This window comes from Notolabrus celidotus, chromosome 22, assembly GCF_009762535.1.
Source record: "Notolabrus celidotus isolate fNotCel1 chromosome 22, fNotCel1.pri, whole genome shotgun sequence".
Classification (NCBI taxonomy): Eukaryota; Metazoa; Chordata; class Actinopteri; order Labriformes; family Labridae; genus Notolabrus; species Notolabrus celidotus.
Window position 1 is genome coordinate 2926269 of NC_048293.1, and position 19460 is coordinate 2945728.

Sequence of the window (19460 nt, forward strand, 5' to 3'; positions counted from 1 at the left end):
CACTTACAGATGAGTACCAATGGGTATTATGATCTTTTCTCCAAACCCAGCAGAAAAATAGTAACGTTTTTTACACCATTCCTACCAACAGCAGCTTTAAGTAAAGATTTATATAATTCTATTTTTTTTTTTTTTTTTACAAAGTAATAAGACACTTTGAAGGAGGACAGTAAAATTAGCTAGAACGTTGCTGAATGCTAACATTACCTCAAGAATGACTTGTCCATCAGGAAAGGCATAAATTAGCTTGCTAGAAAGTTGCTGAATGCTAATATTAGCTGTTGTGTAACAGTCTAACAGTAGCTAACAGGTTATCATATGTTGCTATCCATTGAATTATGGCGTATCGCTCCTCCTGGAATGACACTATTTGTTATCTTTTTAGCTGCCCATGATGTCAGGAAGTAGTGTAACAATGATGACTGTCAGTCCTCTCAATACAGCCAACAAACTGGAATACAGTAGCACAACAATTCTGGGATGTCAGGAGAAAAAGGCTGCAGTTAGATATAGTCAATATACACATATATAAAGTCTCACACATAAGTCTCTTATTACTTGATTTCTTAATTTAATGCTCACATACAGTACAGTATACACATATCCTTTACATCTCACAAACACAAAGGCAAACAGTTAAATACATAATTAACTTTAGCACCAGCATCGAGCACGGACTCGCTCAGCTTTCTCTAAAACTCTTATTCATAGTGATTTTCCAATTTAAACACCTTAGCTTGATCTCACTAGGCATGGCTTACATGTCACATCTTTACAGCAGCATTCACTTACAAAGGTTAATTGATTAAAAAAGGATGCATACTGTACACCTAAAGTGGTATACAAAAGCAATATTATATTATATACCCATTTACATCGCCATTAAGGTTTTCCTTGTGTAACATTGCAGTGTTTTGACACCCTCCTGATCAATACTGATAAAAACATATGAATTAAAAAAATGTTTGTATGCGTTTACATGAAGAGCCTCTGGAGATAATTGGCATGTAACAATCTTGCATATCTAAACATAAATATATTGTTTACGTTCACAATCCTCTCATTTTCTTCATATATAGTAAGAAGAGAGCTACCTTCTGTCTATGTAGGCTATGTTTTGTTAAGGTTATATTGTTTTTTTAATAAGAAAATTTGAACAAAAAAGAATGAAAAATCCAATGAGAACATTACTTTTTTGTCACACAGTAATGTGAAAAAATAGTATCAAAATGATTTTTCCTAAATCTCTCAATTAAAAAGCAATGCTGTAGTTAATGCACCATATTTCAGTACAGGTATAGATATGTTTTCAGCTTGGTAACACGCGTAAACAAGATTTTATGGTTAGTTTTGACAAAGTGAGAATTTCTTAAGGTATAAAGTGTTTTCTGTTATACATTTCTTGTCAGATGATGAATATATTGTATATATAATGAAATCTGCATGCAGCAGAAAAATGTGCTGCTCACAAAAGTTTGTGAGACAAAACTTTCCCTCTACACCAGCCTTTACTTTTTACATGAAGTTAACATGTGAGTGAAGGATGCTTTCTACAATCTGATGGCTTTTAGCTTAAAAATCTGTGCCAAAAGTAGAGTGATCAAGTAAGAGAGGAGAGAAAGAGAGGGATGAATTAGTTTTATCACTACATGACATCATGGAAATCTTAAAAAAAATCTACAAAGAGAGTTAAACGAGCGACCCCAGGTCTGTGAGCCAATAGGAAGAGAGTAAAGAGTCCGTGCATGAGCCTCCTCACATTTACTGCCTTTATTACAGCCCTTGATTTAATCAGATTTGGACATTCAGAGTTTCTGTGCTCAAATTTTGAAGTGGCTATGATATATCTTTGATTGCCTTACATATAATTACCACACAACTCTGCAGCTCCCAGAGCTTTAAAGCAAGTTTCGGCCATAGACTGACCTAACTTTCAGTCGACTTAGGGAGGGCGAAGAGGCGGCTAATAGCTACAATGTGCCCAACAGTCAGTAAAGCATGCCACGCCCCTAATTATGCAAAATGTGTCGCTTTCATATCTTCAAAACGAACAAGTCATAAAAAATATCACTCCCTCTTTAGTGTGTATGAGTAGAGAATGAGCTGTTCAGACCAGAAATGTTTTTTTTGTTTTTTTTTGTACCAGGCTGTAAACATGTTTATTTCTGCTGTAAAAATGGGCATTTTAACATGGGTGTTAATGAGGTCTTCTGGGCTTTCGGAGCTAGCCTCAAGTGAACCCTTGAGGAACGGCAGCACTTAATCACTTCAACATTGGCTTAATTTTTCATCAAGGGAGGTTGTCATTTGGTTTCCGCACATAATCAACTTTGCTCTTTTGATACACATCCACCATCCAAAAATGTTCAAAGCCACAGCTGCTCTCAGTAAAAACAAAAATCTAGAGAGAAACAGAAACACTAAGAAGCTAGCTGGTGAAAATATAAGATCAGTTAACCCCTAAAAAATCAGATATTTCCCTCGGCAGCTGGTTGAGACCAAAAACAGAGCTCAAAGAGGGAAAGTATCAAAGTTACATTCATCAGTAGGAAACATACATGACTCCAAATGTATGATGATGTTCCTTGTTAACTAATGAGTGTGTTAATAAAAAAGAATAAGCTACCCTAGCAAACAAGCTAGCTATTTCAACTTCAAAGGATGATGTGTTGTGCTTCCCAGAAGAGGGGTAATGGCATTTAACACAAAGTTTTTTGGCATATATAAAACTAGCAAGCTTTATAACTGTGTGTTTTTGGTGGAAGAAATGTAAAAATTCAAACCTGGACGGAAATAACTCAGAGACTTTAGCCTATTGTAGAAGCTAACATTTACAGTATGCTAACCCCATACAGTTAGCATCAGTCTAATATTTTACCATGTTTGTGAAATATTTCACTTCGAGCATATCTTTTACATGAAAGTAACAAAACTGTTATCTTCTCACTCTGAAAATCAATGCGTTCAAATAACTGCAGGTATTTTCTATAGCACTTTTGCAGCTCAAAGAAAGTGTCACATCTTGCTACTTAGCACCCTTAAGACAGAAATGCACCCAATGAAAAACTGCCTACTCATCTCCCTTTGCTTTGGCTCACAGACATGGAGTCCAATATGTGACCCTTCTCAAAAGTACCGTTAAATCAAGGAGGAAAAAAATATTGTGTCAATTTTTAGAACTTAGTCTGCTTTAGTTTGTCGATGTGGTAGCAAAGCTTCAATGCCGGCCCGAGCTTCAGTCCCAGATACTTCATGATCATGTCACTTTTTAGAAGTAACAAGGCGTTTCCATCGATCTCCTAGGAGAAGCAGAGGAAGAAAGTTTGTGTTAGTTGGCAAAATAATATCAGCTGTGAAGAGTTCCACTGGAGGTTCAAGCTGGCTTATGAATACCCAGAGAAACAAGACAGCCTGAAACATAAAGATGAGCTTACGTGTTTCCTAAAGATGTCTGCATGAGGGCCGAGAGCATGTGGGTCAGCATCCCTGATAAACCAGACAACATCTTCCACAGACCAGGTGGACGGGTCTTTGTTGGGTGGAGCTTTGGACTCCTGGGACTCTGAAGATGCTGTATAACCTCCTGAAGGAACAGAGGAAAAACTGAAGCTTTATTGCTGCACCTAAAAGACATCAAAATCCATGAACTCTTGGTTGGACTTCTAACCTGTCCTGTTGCTCTCTGGAAATGTGTTTGGACTGTTGGATGACTGCCGGCACATGCTCATGGAGGCCGATCCGTTTGAGAACTGCTGCTGTGACCGAAACCCGTAGGACTTTGGCGAGTACGACGAGCCGATGGTACTGAAAGCAGAATCACCCGGATCCACAGAGTACCGCTTTCCATCAGACTGATCCAATTGGTAGTCCTCTGTTTCAGCTAGAGGCAAGATTAGCGACAAAATTACCTCAAAGAATTGTTTGTATCTGCAGACCGGCTTTTATAACACAAAATTTAGAAGTACCATCTGACTGGTAGGAGCCACCGCTGTGCTGGGTAATGGGCTGATCACTGAAGAGGTTTTCACAGTGCAAGCTGCGGCAGAGCTTCTTCAGAAAACGAAGCACATAGTCGATGCTGTTCACCACGGGGAGGCTGAGAAGGTGCTGCTTCCCATCAAATGTGGCTGGAGGGGCAAAATAGAAACAACATGACAGTTTAGCTGCAATTTCCCACCAAGTGAACTTTTACAAATACATGTTTTCTAAGTAGGAGCACCAAAATGCGAAGAAAAAAGAAGCTGCTGAACAAATAGAAAGCAACACCTGAGGGAGGTCTTTGTACAACACCTGATATTTTTTCTCCCCCGTAGCCTTGCGTGAGGAGGGTGAAGACTGTTTTCTGCTGGAAGGCGCTGTCGATGCAGCCTTGGACGGCCTGCTGGAGAACTACAGATGGCCGATCAGGTCCGAAGTGATCGGGAAGCTGCTGGATCTTCTTTCTGTCCAGATTGGGGCCTGTGTTGGCCTGCTTGTTTATGTAGATACAGACTGATGGAGGGAGAACACAGAAGACAAGAAAATACCTAGATTATCTCAATGGTCTACTTGTGACTTTAAAGCGAACTCAGAATGGATTGTAGAGACAAATAAGGCTTTAATGCATCTTAACGGGGTGTTGTGATTTACCTGTGAGCACCTGGGGCGTGGCAGAGTGGGGGATGGTGGCTGCATCCTGAGGAATGGAGCTCATGTCGGGCTCAGGGGTGCTGCTGGGCGGAGAGATAGCCAACGGCGTCATCACCATTCTGGGTTTGAGCTGCAGAGAAAGAAGTTTATTATTTTTCACAAAATCATGAAGGGATTAGGGATTAGAGAATAATCGTGATAGCAAAAACTTGTATTAATCTGTAGTTGTTTTGCAGCCGATGGTTTCATCATGTGTGCGTGTGTTTATGAACAAACACTGACTTATTTCTGCTTCTGACATAGTAATGTTCCGTAATGTTTACAGGGCGCAGATGTTAAGGCTCTTTCTGGTACACTAGGGTCCCACAAAACCTGAAGGGCATGGTGCCTGTGTGTCTGTGCCTTTCTGTGTACACATGCATTTTTAAACACACTGCATCCACACACACACACACACACACACATTGCATCCCCATGTTTCCTGCATCTGGCTGACCTTGAAGCCTGGCTTTCTCCCCCTCTTTTTTGGCACTTTAAGCGGAGGGAGCGACTCAGGGTAGCGGTTTGGAAAATCCATCTTGGCGACATTGCGGAGTGGGGGTCTCCCTCTCTTCCTGCCCGGTATCTTCCCCGCCTGGCTGGGGATGAAGGAGGGAGCCACTGCAGCTGATTGCATCTCACTGTTGTTGTTGTTGCCGTCTGATTTCTGTGCTGTCGCTGCAGGTACACTCATTTGGAGCTGCAGACAAAGAGAAAGAACTCAAGCTCAAGCCGCAGAAATGCAAAAGGAACATGCACTTTCTTCTTGCACGTCAATCCCACCTTGTCACATATTACAGGGCAGCGTTAGCATCAGTTCAGAGCAGCTATGGTTAAAGTGTACAACAGCAACATGCAAACTGTCACAGACTGCAGAACACTCAGCTGAGCAGTGCGGTTCAGAGAGGCAGCATTAAGCAGAGCATGGTCATAATCACAGAACACAAAAGGCAGCCATGCATGAGCTGAGGTGGAAACAGCACCTCCATCCTGCACTGATAACACACCAATAAACCTGACAGAGGAGGAGGAGGAGGAGGAGGAGGAGGAGGAAGGGGGGTGTTCATTACCTGATGTCTTCTATTGTGAAAGCCCAAGAGCCGAGCCCCTTTTGTCCTAAATCCCACGAGTCTTAAGGTGACTATAAAGCTAAAGCCCTAACAATGCAGGGAAAGCCATCTTGCCCTTGCTGTTTGAGGCTTTGTCCCCTTTTGGTTAACACACTGCTGCCGCTGCTGCCGCTGCTGCTGCTGCTGCTGCTGCTTGGCACACAGGCTGCAGACATCTCATTAGACTAATGCATTCAGCAGCGGCAGAGGGAGGGGGGGAAATTGACTTCACCATGGCTACCCAGCTATGAATTACCATTACGATGACAGCTTCCACCCTAATCTTTCAAAAATAAGGAAAGAAGAAGATGCAGTGCGAGGAAAGGGAAACGAGCGGCTCATGTACCATGCTAGTATGAATGAAGGAACACAATTACACCTCCAGAACTGATCCTATGTAGAGCAGATTTACATGCAGATACAGCAGGTAAACAAACGATAACAGCTAAGCAGGCACTCACCATCCAAACGGATGTGGAGTCTCCGTTTGCTCCTTACTGTGTTTCCTATTTTTCCTGTTTCCAGTAGCAGAGCACGGCACAGCGGATTCCACTGTAATACTGTACATGTGTGTGTGTGTGTGTGTGTGTACACCAGAGACAGACAGACAAGAGAGTGACAGTGTGTGCGTGTGTGTGTGTCTGTGCGTGTGTGTGCATTAAAGAGACAGAGGAGCAAGAGGGAAAGAGCAGGGAGGAGGGGGAGGCTGCTCTGTTGTCATGGCAACAAGCCTGTAAGCCCCTGTAACACCCTGTCGGTTGTCTGCGGTGATGTTTGGTCTGCTCGGCGCTGTGGAGGTATAATTAGACCGAGTTTCTGCTCTGAGATTATAATGAGAATATTCACATGAAAATGTCTGAGAGTGTTATTTTATCTCTCTCTTCGCAGCTTGTTATCCGTCCAGATATTCTGTGTTTTAAATGTTATATTCACATTTATTAGAAAGTGAGTGTTTCATATTTTAGGCAGGTGCATTGACGGACATAATGAACACCAACTTTGATTACCATAAGATCATTTGAGGTAGCAATATTGCTGAGTATTTCCTGGTTAAGGATTTCCAAATGAGAGGAGCAGCTCGCTGGTTTTCTGTCATATTTGTAAGTAAACTAAAAGTAGAAAAACGCTAAAGAACTAAAACAGGAGTAGTCCTCTTATTTCTCCTATTTTACCTCATGGAAAGATTTACAGAAAATGATCATCACATTTATCCAGTGATAAAATAACTTTTTGTTGCAGATCTAGCTTTAATTGTCAAACTACAGGTATCTGATATTACAACAATATTACAGATGTTAAAGTCCATTTATTCAGTGTTTTGATTAAAGAGCACTATTTAAGGAAAGCATACTCTGGTTCCAAGCTCTTAAATACAGGCTAAGTACATTTTTCAGGTGATACACACAAACCACAACTTCCCCAATTATATTATATTGTATTGTATTATATAATATTATATTATATTATATTATATTATATTATATTATATTATATTATATTATATTATATTATATTATATTATATTATATTATATTATAACAGATAGAACAAGGCTTTAAACTAGAAAATTAAAATATATAAAATATTTTTTCTCTATTGTATTGTATTATATTATATTATATTACATTGCATTACATTATATTATATTATGTTATAATATTATGTTATAATATTATAACAGATAGAACATGGGTTTAAACTAGAAAATTAAAATATATCAAATATTTTATTCTCAAACATGCTTTATGACAACAGTTAGTTCTGATCAAGCTGATTTTAATAAGACTGAAGACTTTTTTTCTAAGCATCGGCCCTTTCTTTAAGACAATGTTGATCTATTCCTTGATATCCTGCACAAGTCTATGTTTATTAAAATTATTAGGCTTATGTATTGTATTGTATGTTATTATAATGTATTTCTACATAGGCTATTTATTATCCTCCCTTACCTGTTAGAATACGGTCTTAATTAGTTTCATCATTAACTCTATGTTGTTCTTTAAAAATTAACATTGTTTTTCATATCAGTTTGTAGTTTTTAATGTTATTTACAACTTTGTATGTCCATGTGAAGCTTATTGAAGACTTTGTCATTGAGAGACTCCTTTTGAATTCATCAGCACATCTACAGTCCATCTTTTACTTACTTTACTAGCTTGTTTAATATGATCATGAAATGGCTTTACCTCTGATAAAATAATTTGTACTTTCCCTCTGATAAAATAATTTGCATTTTACCTCTGTTAAAATAATTAGTATTTTACCTCTGTTAAAATAATTTGTATTTTACCTCTGTTAAAATAATTTGCATTTTACCTCTGTTAAAATAATTAGCATTTTACCTCTGTTAAAATAATTAGTATTTTACCTCTGTTAAAATAATTAGCATTTAACCTCTGTTAAAATAATTAGTATTTTACCTCTGTTAAAATAATTAGCATTTTACCTCTGTTAAAATAATTAGCATTTTACCTCTGTTAAAATAATTAGCATTTTACCTCTGTTAAAATAATTAGTATTTTACCTCTGTTAAAATAATTAGCATTTTACCTCTGTTAAAATAATTAGTATTTTACCTCTGTTAAAATAATTAGCATTTTACCTCTGTTAAAATAATTAGCATTTTACCTCTGTTAAAATAATTAGCATTTTACCTCTGTTAAAATAATTAGCATTTTACCTCTGTTAAAATAATTAGTATTTTATCTCTGATAAAATAATTAGTATTTTACCTCTGTTAAAATAATTAGTATTTAACCTCTGTTAAAATAATTAGTATTTTACCTCTGTTAAAATAATTAGTATTCTATCTCTGATAAAATAATTAGTATTTTACCTCTGTTAAAATAATTAGTATTTTATCTCTGATAAAATAATTAGTATTTTACCTCTGTTAAAATAATTAGTATTTTATCTCTGATAAAATAATTTGTATTGTACTTAAATGCAAAATAAAACAATCTTTATAACCAGGGTGAAACTCCGCCCCCTGCTGGCCAACAACCGGAAACTCTTGTTTGTTTTGTGTTTGTTAATAAAGTTACGTTGACACCGTTTGAAGCCAAGATGGCGGTGCGCATACCGCTGTTTTCAAAGATGTCACCCTCAGCTTCAGTAGGGTGTAGGCTGCTTTTAAAAGAGCAATATCCTTCCATAAAGCTGTTTAAATCTCTGGCAGAGCTCTGTAGACGAGGTGAGGCTTTGTATTTGTTAAATAGTTATAGAAACAGTGTTTTAAATGGGTGGGACTTGTTGTGTTATGCTAATTTACAGCAAAAGCTGCTGAAAAGTCGACTTTAAGTCAGCTGTTCTCACTGCTGTGTATACTTTATAATGTTAACCTGAAACTGAAGCAGAAAGTGCCTTTGAGCAACCTTACCTTGTTTATTCACTGTTTCTATCCTGCTCTGTCAGCTGTCAACGCCCAGCTGTCACTAACCTTTGCTCTTCGTCCTCAGCAGTAATGTCAGTCATCAGTACGAACATGTGTGTGAAGCAGTGAAGGTCTTTAATCGTACACATAAGAGCTGATGAAGCGTTGTTTTGGGTGTTGTTGTCTTTGTAAAGGTTACTCAGTGGAAGCCCAGCAGGTGGTGGAGGAGAGCAGTGCCAGCACCGCCGGGTTCCGCGGGCCTCTGGACCACTATAACGGACTGATCAGGGACGGGACGCTGAAGGAGGATGAGCATCAGAAAGCGGTGATGCAGACCCTGGACCAGCTCCACAAGAGACTGAGAGGATACAGCAACACACCGACGTCTATATTCTCCAAGGTAGACTGAGAGACACTCAATGATAACAGGTGTTTCCATACTGTCATCAATTCAGGTGGAAAAATTCCGTTGGCATTTCTTTTACTAACTTATTAGAGATGGGATTTATGACTCCTTGAAGGGAACCGGATCTTGAGGAGCCATTCCTTTTAAAGAGCCGTTCAAAAGACTGGCTCTTTGGCTCAGTGTTATATTTATTTATTTATTTATTAGAAGTCAACCAGGGGGAAGTGTTTTTATTAAGGAAACAATCACTGGTAGCAGTGATAAGATAAATGTCCTGTGTTTTTTAACTTACTGTTGCTTGTTTCTATTCGTTGTGCTCATCTGTCGCTCAGTCTATATGTTGCCTCATTTGAATTGCATGCAGCTAGTTCAATGATTGGTCACTGCCTGATGCAAATATGTGCAGCACTGTTAACTGTTGTCCTGTTGTGTCTGCATGTGTCTTCTTTAACATTTCCTCATTGCTGCTTCCTGATTGTCTTGCTCCATGTATTTTATGTCCATGGACACTTTCTCAAAGACTGTCATATTTTTAATCGTATGGTGCTATTTGTACTTTTCTTTTCTTCTCTTGTTTGTTTTGGTTTCTCCTGTACCTTCTTATTCTGATCTTATTTTACCCTATTTTATTTCTGTTTAATCTTGATCTTTTTAGGGAGTCTTTTTAACATCTGGGGGATTACGGATGTAAACTAGCCTTTTGGCTAACTCTGGCATATTTACAGAAGTGTTAATTAATATGCATGGTCCTTTTAAATAATAAATAAATAAATAAAATTTGGATCAGAAATTGCTAGAATTTGCATTTTGCACATTTGTATCTTAATGAGGTTTTAAGTAGAGCTACAATATGCAAAAGCAAGAAGGGGGAGTGAGACAAAAAGCACTTTGAAAAAGTAATTTATTGAAAACAAAAATTAAACTGAAATAGGCTGTTTATCAGCTGATCAAAAGTTTAAGACCATCACTCAAAAAATAACAAAAAACTCTCCAAACCAGGACAAAAAATGTTCTCAGTAGGACTCAGTAATGAGTAGCTCCACCGTTCTTGTTAATCACTTCAAAAATTTGTTTGGGCATGCTTGATGCGAGTGTTTCCAGGAGGCTAGTGGGAACATTGCTCCAAGTGGTGAAGATGGCTTCACGAAGGGCATCAACTGTCGGGAACTGATGGCCATTTTTATAAACTTCCCTTGCCATCCATCCCCAAATGTTCTCTATGGGATTTAAATCAGGGGAACATGCAGGATGGTCCAAAAGAGTGATGTTATTCTCCCTGAAGAAGTCCTTCATTGTGAACTGCAGCGTTGTCCTGTTGAAAAACCCAGCTGTTACCACACAGACGAGGGCCCTCAGTCATGAGGGATGACCGCTGCAACATCTGCACGTAACCAGCCGCCGTTTGACGACCCTGCACCACCTGAAGCTCCAGTGTTCCACTGACTGAAAAAGCACCCCAGATCATGATGGACCCCCCTCCACTGTGCCGGGTAGAAAACCTCTCAGGTGGGATCTCCTTGTCATGCCAGTAACGTTGGAAGCCATCTGGACCGTCAAGGTTCAATTTTTTCTCATCAGAGAATAAAACTTTTTTCTACCTTTCAATGTCCCATGTTTGATGCTCCTTGGCAAAGTCTAAACGGGCAGTTTTGTGGCGTTGAAGGAGACGAGGTCTTTGAATTCTGTTTTTGAAACCCTTTTCCAGCAGATGCCGTCTGATGGTTATTGCGCTGCAGTCTGCACCAGTAAGGGCCTTCATTTGGGTCGAGGACCGCCCTGTGTCTCGACGGACAGCCAATCGGATCCTCCGGCTCAGCGCTGGTGTAATTTTTTTGGGTCTACCACTTGACTTTTTTGTTCCATAATGCTCCGGATCTTTCAAACAATTTAGAATGACTGTCTTACTGCGTCCAACCTCAGCAACAACGGCACGCTGCGAGAGGCCTTGCTTATGCAGCTCGACAGTCCGACCACGTTCAAAAAGAGAAAGCTTCTTAGCTTCAGCCATCAGGAGGGCATGACAGTGTGAATGCCTGACAGAAAATGAAAATCTGGAGCAGATTTTGGCTTTTATAGCCTGTGGTCTTAAACTTTTGATCAGCTGATAAACAGCCTATTTCACTTTAATTGTTGTTTTCAATAAATTACTTTTTCAAAGTGCTTTTTGTCTCACTCCCCCTTCTTGCTTTTGCATATTGTAGCTCTACTTAAAACCTCATTAAGATCCAAATGTGCAAAATGCAAATTCTAGCAATTTTTCAACTGGTCTTAAGATTTTGATCAGGTCTGTATACTCTATTGGTGGGAATTATTCTGAAATATTGATTATAATTTCATTGGGCATTGTAAACATTCCATGAGATGGTGCCATATACCCGTGCTTCCACAGTGAGATCGCTATTTTGAATTTCCCCTCACCTAAAAAACTTTGTGGCACTATAAAAACTACGCAGGCTACAGATAACTTCCATGCAAAACAACTTTACTGTAAAATGTTCCACACAAGAACATTTTAACAATACAGAAAAAAATATAAAAATAATAAATAAGAATAAATATATATGTATATCAAAAATATAAATACAACTAGAATAAAAATAAATGTGAATGCAAAATTGTACTACCCCACCTGTTGTTTCTACACCTGAACTACTTTACAAACAGGAGCACAGCTTCCTGACTCGAATCCACATCAAAACAATGTAAACAATAACAAAGTGTAGACAATAAGTGTGAACAAAAGACTCACGGGGCACGCAGGTGACACGTGAAGGCAGTGTGGGCAATCTGCATATAAAAACTGCTCCCAAATGAACGGCTCGCAACTGCGAATCAGTTAACATCGTTCACTTAAAAGAGTCGTTCAAAAGACCGACTCGTTCGCGAACGTCACATCTCTACAACTTATTAGCAGGGCAGCGTCCAAAGGGGGGGGGTCGGGGTTTGCTGGGGCCCTTCTTGAAAACTGAATGGTCAACTATTGTATCACCCCAAATAGCTTTCTTTGGATTTCAGTGGAAGACAGTGTCTTTGACTTAAAATTGTGACATTTGACATCTTATTTATTTTTATTTTTATCTAGAAATATTTTTTTTTGAGTCTTTAAAGAGTTCAATTTAGACATCTAGATATTTTCATTCTGTTGTGTTACTTTTTTAAAAACAAAATATATATATAAAGGAGTGTAACATCAGCCAGATACTTATCTGTTAGTATTTAAAGCAGATATGATATGATATGATTTATGACTTCATGTTGCTCCTGCACAAGATAATGCCTCAACCGCCCAAGTCAGAAAGTCTGGACACACCTCTGCATATTAGACAACAAAAACAACAAATGTGAGTTTATCCTCAGTACAAAGACTTGTAGTGCCTTTGCCAAGCAGCCTTGCTCATTGAGGCCTGTAGCGGCTAGACACCTTTACTAACACACTTTATACTGTTTCCCCCCTTTATTTTGTCCATCGTCTTTGAATTTGGAAAGTAGTCTTCAGAAATTGTTGATGTTAGTAATTAGACTTTTATTTATTTTGGCTGTTAATTCTGCTCTTCAAACATGTCTTTCAGTTTTTCACCAAACCAAAACCTCCACAAGGTTACTACATCTTCGGTGATGTAGGTAAGAGAGACTGGATGCAGAGATACAAATAAAAAAACAACAACTCTCCCTTATATTTAACTGCAACCGTTTAACTCACATCCTCTTTCCTGTTTCAGGCACAGGAAAGACGATGGTGATGGATATGTTTTACTCATATGTTGAGACTGAAAAGAAGAAGAGGGTTCACTTCCATGGTTTTATGTTGGATGTGCATAAGCGTGAGTCGAAGTCATGTTTGTACGAAGGCTGCACTGTGTTAGAGATGTTAGTTTGCTGAGTGAAGGTGACATGTTTGTTTGGTTTAACCAGAGGGAAATTCAGTGAGCACAGACCTGTGCCAAGTCTTGTTTGAGTCATACCTGCTACTATTCATAAGTGCTCTGGGTACTTCCTTGGCACATTACTTCCTCAGACCAGTTCTCAGGTATTCCTGCTGACGAACAGAAGCATAGACAGAACTTCTTTGGCTGGTGTAATTAAAAGGAAAACTGGTGGGGGAAAAAACAATCTGTGAAATCTGATCTGTTTCTTTGGCACTGTAAGTCCTGTTGCTACTGCAGAGACTTACTTCTTTGTTTCCCAACTCTTAGGATGAGCCATTTCAAAGAGGTACATCTATCACTGTAAATTGAAAAATAGGAAAAATATGAAGTCTCTCTTAATCTATGCTCTTATTGCATCATGAGGTAAAAGTCATCTTGTTCAGTCTGACTTCAGATTTTTTTTAAAGTTCAGCTCCAAACTAAGCACCCGACATGCCACATCTATTGAATTTACTGTGATTTTTTTCTATACCGGGTAAGGTGGTATACATGCGTATCAGCTTGTGATTTTCCTACATTTAAATGAATTTTGCTCTTTTTGTTTGTCTTCAGGGATCCATCGGCTCAAGCAGAGTATGCCGAAAAGGAAAGCAGGAAAAATGGCCAAATCCTACGACCCTATTGCTCCAGTCGCCGAGGAGATCAGTGAGGAGGCCTGTCTGCTGTGCTTTGATGAGTTTCAGGTGGTAATCTCTCAATGTTTGAACACACCTCAGACCTGAACCAGGTTATGTTAGACAATGGCAGGATGCTCATGCTGGATGTGTGTGTATTATTTTAAGATATTTGTATTAATGCTGTATCAGTAAATGTGCTTGTTTCACATGTTTCAGGTCACTGATATTGCTGATGCCATGATTCTGAAGCAGCTCTTTGAGAATCTGTTTCTAAACGGTGTCGTCGTTGTGGCCACTTCTAATCGTCCGCCTGTAGGTGAGGAGCAAATGTTGTTGTGTATCTATAACAGGTTTCCATAAACCTGAAGAAACTGCTCTTTGTTCCACAGCTGATCTCAGCGCTTTAGGCCTTTAATCTGGTTAGACATTTAACATGGTTATGATATTCACACAGTCGGTCTTACTTTTCTGTGATACTTCAGAGACTGTATGCTTTGTGTGTCTTTAGATTATTGATCAGTCAGTCTCCTTTTTAAGATAAATCTAACACGTTCATGTCCCACTCTTTATTCTCAGACTTGTATAAAAACGGTTTACAGAGAGTCAACTTCGTCCCTTTCATCGCTGTGTTGCAGGTACGAGTACAACACCTGTATCAGCAGAGAAGAAAGTCTCCCTCTCTTTTCTTTATTGGAGTGTCACTTCTTCTTAATTGCTCCTCCCTCTCTTGCAGAATCACTGTCAGACTCTGCGTCTGGATTCTGGCATAGATTACCGAAAAAGGAACAGACCCTCAGCTGGGAAACTCTACTTTGTGTAAGAAACCCACACAGTAAACTGATCAGTCGTTGCATGTCAGATGTTGATCCGTTATGAGCAGGAATGTTTCTGTGTTCAATTTCCTGCAGCACCAGTGAACCTGATGTAGAAGCGACATTAGACAAGATGTTTGATGAGCTGGCTTTCAAGCAGAATGACAGTGAGTGGCCCCTCAGATGGACTTTATAATACAGCTGATTTATCTGTTTAACTGATTACATGTTGTACTTAATGCACGGTTCTTTTCACAGTAACACGACCAAGAGTCCTGAATGTTAACAACAGGAAAGTGCGTTTGGAAAAAGCATGTGGGACCATCGCAGACTGTACGTTTGAGGAGCTGTGTGATCGAGTAAGTCAGTCCCTTACCTTTTTATTCATATATAAATATAAATAATGCAATATTTCATCACTTGATCATGGCAAAACTCTGTATGAGCATCAGGTTAGGCTTCTGTTCTTTGATTTTATTTTAGAAAAGTGTTAGTTCATCACAATCGTTCCTCAGTCTGTCTGAGGTTTTACTCACAACTGACTGAACATGATTGAGAAATAATCTTTATCATCGTCATACTGGTTGTGACATCTCAAATGTGAAAGTTTGCTGCTTTTCTCTGTCATCTGTGACAGTGAGTAAAGAGTTGTCAGAGTTCAGACTGGAGGTTCGAGTTAGGACCCACGTTAGAGACGTCACTTTGGGCTTTGAAATTGTAGGATTTTGAACGTTTTGAAGGTTACATATCACGCTTTTTTCATCAATATATATTGGTCTAAGAGGTCCCCAAAACATGTCTTTAAAGTTTGAATATACACGGCTGCTCACAGATCACGTTACTTCAACCCTCTGAATCTGATCCAGAATCTGATCCTGACGGAGAGGCGCCTGCAGCAGGACCTTTCTGAAGGATTGGTCACAGATTTAGTGTTTCTTGTTGTTTTATTTATCAGTATGTCGACGTGTGTCTTGGTACACAGCTACGAACATGTAGCTATGTGGCTATGCTAACTAGCACTAGCACTTATCCATGATAAATAAAAATCATCCACTAGATCTTCAAATCTGCAGACGTGGGGAGTAGGGATGTACATTTTAAGTATTTTCCGTGATCGATTTTTGGAAATGTTAATGATCAATTATCGATTAATTGATAAAAAAAACATTATTATTCTTACGTCAAAAACAATACCAAATACGTTGTTTTACCCCTAAATTATATTTTCTACAGCAACAAAATGCAAATAACTGACGGGATTGAATACGGGTACATGTTTGACACTCAACGATCAGGCTCATTAAGATATTCTCCGCGGACATAGTCTTATAAAGTGAAGGCTCATAATACTAACAGAAAAGTACTTCAGACTCTCAGTGTCCAGTTTTCTGTCTACTCGTTCTTATTGAGAAAAATAAACATGTGTATTCGGTCAGGTGTCAGCCAGGAGCGCAACCGGGTCAGAATCAGTCAGGCGGCAGAAAAGCTCAGACGGCTCTGATGTTGCTGGTCTGCAAACATAGCGTACCTGAATTTCCCACCTGTCTGTTGCCTTCGGATCCAAAGGTGGAAATGTCATGTTTATAGTTATGAACCTTTGTGTCCGTGTTGTTGTTGGCAGCAGTTTTGTATTGATCCTCTTTTAAAAAGCGCGCATGGAGACCTGACGCACAGCCGCAGCCTCCAGCTGAGCGTCTCCGCTGTGCGCAACACCTTTAACAGCTGATCCACATGAAACATGCTTTAAACTTAAAACACCTCCCTGATAGATGAGTGTAATATGAGACCACATGATGTTTGTTCCACGGGACGGAAAATTGATAATAAAAATGTGTGTTTCGAGTAATTTCTTAACAATCAATTAATCGATAATCGATTAATTGTGGTCATCCCTAGTGGGGAGTAAAACCGACCTCTGCCAGAAAGGCAGCAGGACCTTTCTGAAGGATTGGTCACAGATTCTGTGTTTCTTGTTGTTTTATTTGTCAGTATGTCGTCGTGTGTCTTGGTACACAGCTACAGCTACGACATGTAGCTATGCTAACTAGCGCTAGCACTTTTCCATGGAAAATAAAAATCATCCACTAGATCTTCAAATCTGCAGACGTGGGGAGTAAAACCGACCTTTGTGTTTATTAAGACAGCCTACAACTAGCATGCCTCCCTCCTAAGCTCCTTGTTAGCACACATGTGTGCAGGTAATGTAAAACAGAGGAGGGGTTGAGTTGTATTTTATACAGTCTATGGGCTGAACAAGCTCCGAGCTCTGACTCCGTGACAGACCGGATATTGTTGTGACGTAACAAAAACACTGAAGTCTGAAACGGCTGGTTTCACACACATTTACAGAAAGGTGGAGAAATCAGAACAGGGGCAGAATGGATTCTTTTCATTCTCGGGGGGTTTGTAGACATGCCAGGGAAACATATTTCAGGTAAAGAACCATTAAAAAGTCGATTTAGCATGATATGTCACCTTTAAAGGAAATGTATCATACACCAAACGATGAACTATAAAATATGACTGATATCTTCTTTAGTTCAAGTCCTTGTGGCAACAAATATGCAGACAACGAGAGACTTGTTTTTGACTATGTCCCCGTTCTTCAGCCCTTGTGATGTGATTTACAACACAGGGAACTTGACAAGAGTGTAAAACAAAGTTTCCCTGGTGTGGACTGTTCTTGGTTGTCTCACATGACTCACTCACAAGTCACATTCAAACAGCTGAAACACTTTTGGACATGTCAGGACAAAGTCCCAAAGTTAGGGGCTTCAAAAAAACCAAGGACTTCAGACAGAGTGTGGAAGCTTTACAGCACCTTCAGTATCTGTAGTTTAGGTTTTATAAAATAAAGATTTTCAGTGTTGTGACGGTGTAAGTGTTCCAGCCTTTAGGGGCCAGCGACTACCTGGAGATGTCTCGTCTGTTTGACACCATCTTTATTCGTCACATTCCTCTGCTGACGCTGAACAAGAAAACTCAAGCCAGGCGGCTCATAACGCTGGTGGATGCTCTCTACGACCACAAGGTACACAAGCTGTTATCTGCTCACGCTTTACTGTCATGAAAGCACCAGATTCTAGTTTTGATTTTCTTCAGGACGGTTATTAACACAGTGTTTTTGATCATCTTTCAGGTTCGTGTTGTGATTCTAGGAGATCATCCTCTAGAGGATCTCTTTGTGCAGGACGGGGATCACAGTCATGATGAAAGCCACATCCTGATGGACGATCTGGGGCTGAAAAGGGTGAGAGCTCAGACTCTGTTTTCACAGTTAAACCAGTTTTTCATGTTGGGGTGTGTCCTTTCCTCATATGTGTAGATAATTAAAACCACTGAGGCTGTTGGTGAAAGGAGCTTTTACTAACCAGCTGTACGTTATCAGTCTTTGTTGTGAGCACAGAAAGAAACATTGACTGTAGAAAGTGTTCACATGGCAAACCAATACTGAGCTTCAAACGGCATGAACCACCCCTCTGGATCAGAATGGAATTTCCCTCTGAAATGGACCAGATCAGGAGAGTGTCTTCAGACTGAGGTGTTTACATGAGGTGTTTTTATTCTGATCAGGCTGTGAACATGATCTAAAGTGGTTTATGTAAACATGGAGCTATTATCAGAGAGCAAAGAAGACGAAATACAAAAATTGATGCATTAACATTTCTGTAATGAAACTGAGGTTAAGGTTAAGGGTCTTCTGAGGTCTTATTATTACTGACCACACACCTCAACATGTCCAGTACAGGAATAGATTCACTGAACGTTGTCGTTTTACTTCCTCTAATGTCTAACTCTGTTTTTCAACAGGAAGAGGCCAGCGGTCTGTCAATCTTCAGTGGAGAAGAGGAACGCTTCGCCTTCCAGAGGACGGTGTCTCGACTGACAGAGATGCAGACGGAGGAGTACTGGATCGAAGGAGACAGAAGTTTGAAATCATAGGTGCAGCGTTTTGAAATAACTCGTCCATTTTGCACAACCTCCGTAAACTGTTCTCCTCTTTGCCAAAACCACACAGACTGAACACCACTCCTACTCAACCTGTTAATGGACCGCTCAGCTGGAGGTGTGCAAATACTGTACAGAGAATATTTATTGAAAGCTTACAGCCTTTTATGATTTTATTGAGACAATGCACTTTATGGATCATTTTGAAGGTGTCATATTGCTTTTAATCATATAGTGGTCCAACTGTATTTACTTTTATAGACATGTGGGGGAAAAGGAGCTGCACAACTCATGATTCTTAAAGGACTTTTATGAAGATTTGACATTTTAATCTTTGAGCTATATCATGTTTATGAAATATATATAAAATATATCTCAATGAGTTGTACATGACTCTAACACAAGCTTGAATACAGGGGTGACAGATTGTTTCTCTGGGTTCAAGCAGTGTGTTCTTACTTGATGATTTGACTCCATTTATCACTTTTTTCATCTGTTGGATAAAAAGAAAACGACATGTATCACAGGGCTTCCCGGGTACGCTGTATTCTTATGTATCTGCTACATAAACGCACAAATGATGAGTTGCTGAGGTTTCAAA

At 39.3% G+C, this 19460-nt stretch overlaps 2 protein-coding genes across 3 annotated transcripts; one reads left to right on the top strand and one right to left on the bottom strand.

Annotated features, from left to right (window-relative positions):
• Positions 1-548: 548 nt before the first annotated feature.
• Positions 549-9210, bottom strand: LOC117806106 (sex comb on midleg-like protein 4). 2 transcript variants are annotated; one of them, XM_034674793.1, is made up of 8 exons: positions 9157-9210; positions 5126-5368; positions 4630-4759; positions 4291-4491; positions 3966-4127; positions 3668-3880; positions 3435-3583; positions 549-3299 (listed from the first exon to the last, which is right to left on the bottom strand). In XM_034674793.1, the coding sequence occupies exons 2-8, from the start codon at positions 5360-5362 to the stop codon at positions 3174-3176; spliced, it is 1218 nt and encodes a 405-aa protein (XP_034530684.1). In that variant the 5' UTR covers positions 5363-5368; positions 9157-9210; the 3' UTR covers positions 549-3173. The 2 variants fall into 2 exon arrangements, with proteins under 2 accessions (XP_034530684.1, XP_034530683.1); XM_034674792.1 differs by lacking the exon at positions 9157-9210 and adding an exon at positions 6239-6435.
• Positions 8805-19460, top strand: afg1la (AFG1 like ATPase a). Its single transcript, XM_034674791.1, has 13 exons — positions 8805-8970; positions 9345-9550; positions 13126-13177; positions 13276-13377; positions 14035-14165; positions 14316-14415; positions 14676-14734; positions 14833-14915; positions 15008-15078; positions 15170-15270; positions 17802-17942; positions 18051-18161; positions 18722-19460. The coding sequence occupies exons 1-13, from the start codon at positions 8844-8846 to the stop codon at positions 18851-18853; spliced, it is 1416 nt and encodes a 471-aa protein (XP_034530682.1). The 5' UTR covers positions 8805-8843; the 3' UTR covers positions 18854-19460.

Coding starts and splice junctions, on each gene's coding strand:
- LOC117806106 (XM_034674792.1), bottom strand. Junction 4,492..4,629: donor CACGCCCCAGGTGCTCACAG/GTAAATCACAAC, acceptor TCCCTCCATCAG/TCTGTATCTACATAAACAAG. Junction 3,584..3,667: donor TCCAGAGAGCAACAGGACAG/GTTAGAAGTCCA, acceptor CTGTTCCTTCAG/GAGGTTATACAGCATCTTCA.
- afg1la (XM_034674791.1), top strand. CDS start 8,844: ATGGCGGTGCGCATACCGCTGTTTTCAAAGATGTCACCCTCAGCTTCA. Junction 14,916..15,007: donor GCTGGGAAACTCTACTTTGT/GTAAGAAACCCA, acceptor AATTTCCTGCAG/CACCAGTGAACCTGATGTAG. Junction 15,079..15,169: donor GGCTTTCAAGCAGAATGACA/GTGAGTGGCCCC, acceptor TTCTTTTCACAG/TAACACGACCAAGAGTCCTG.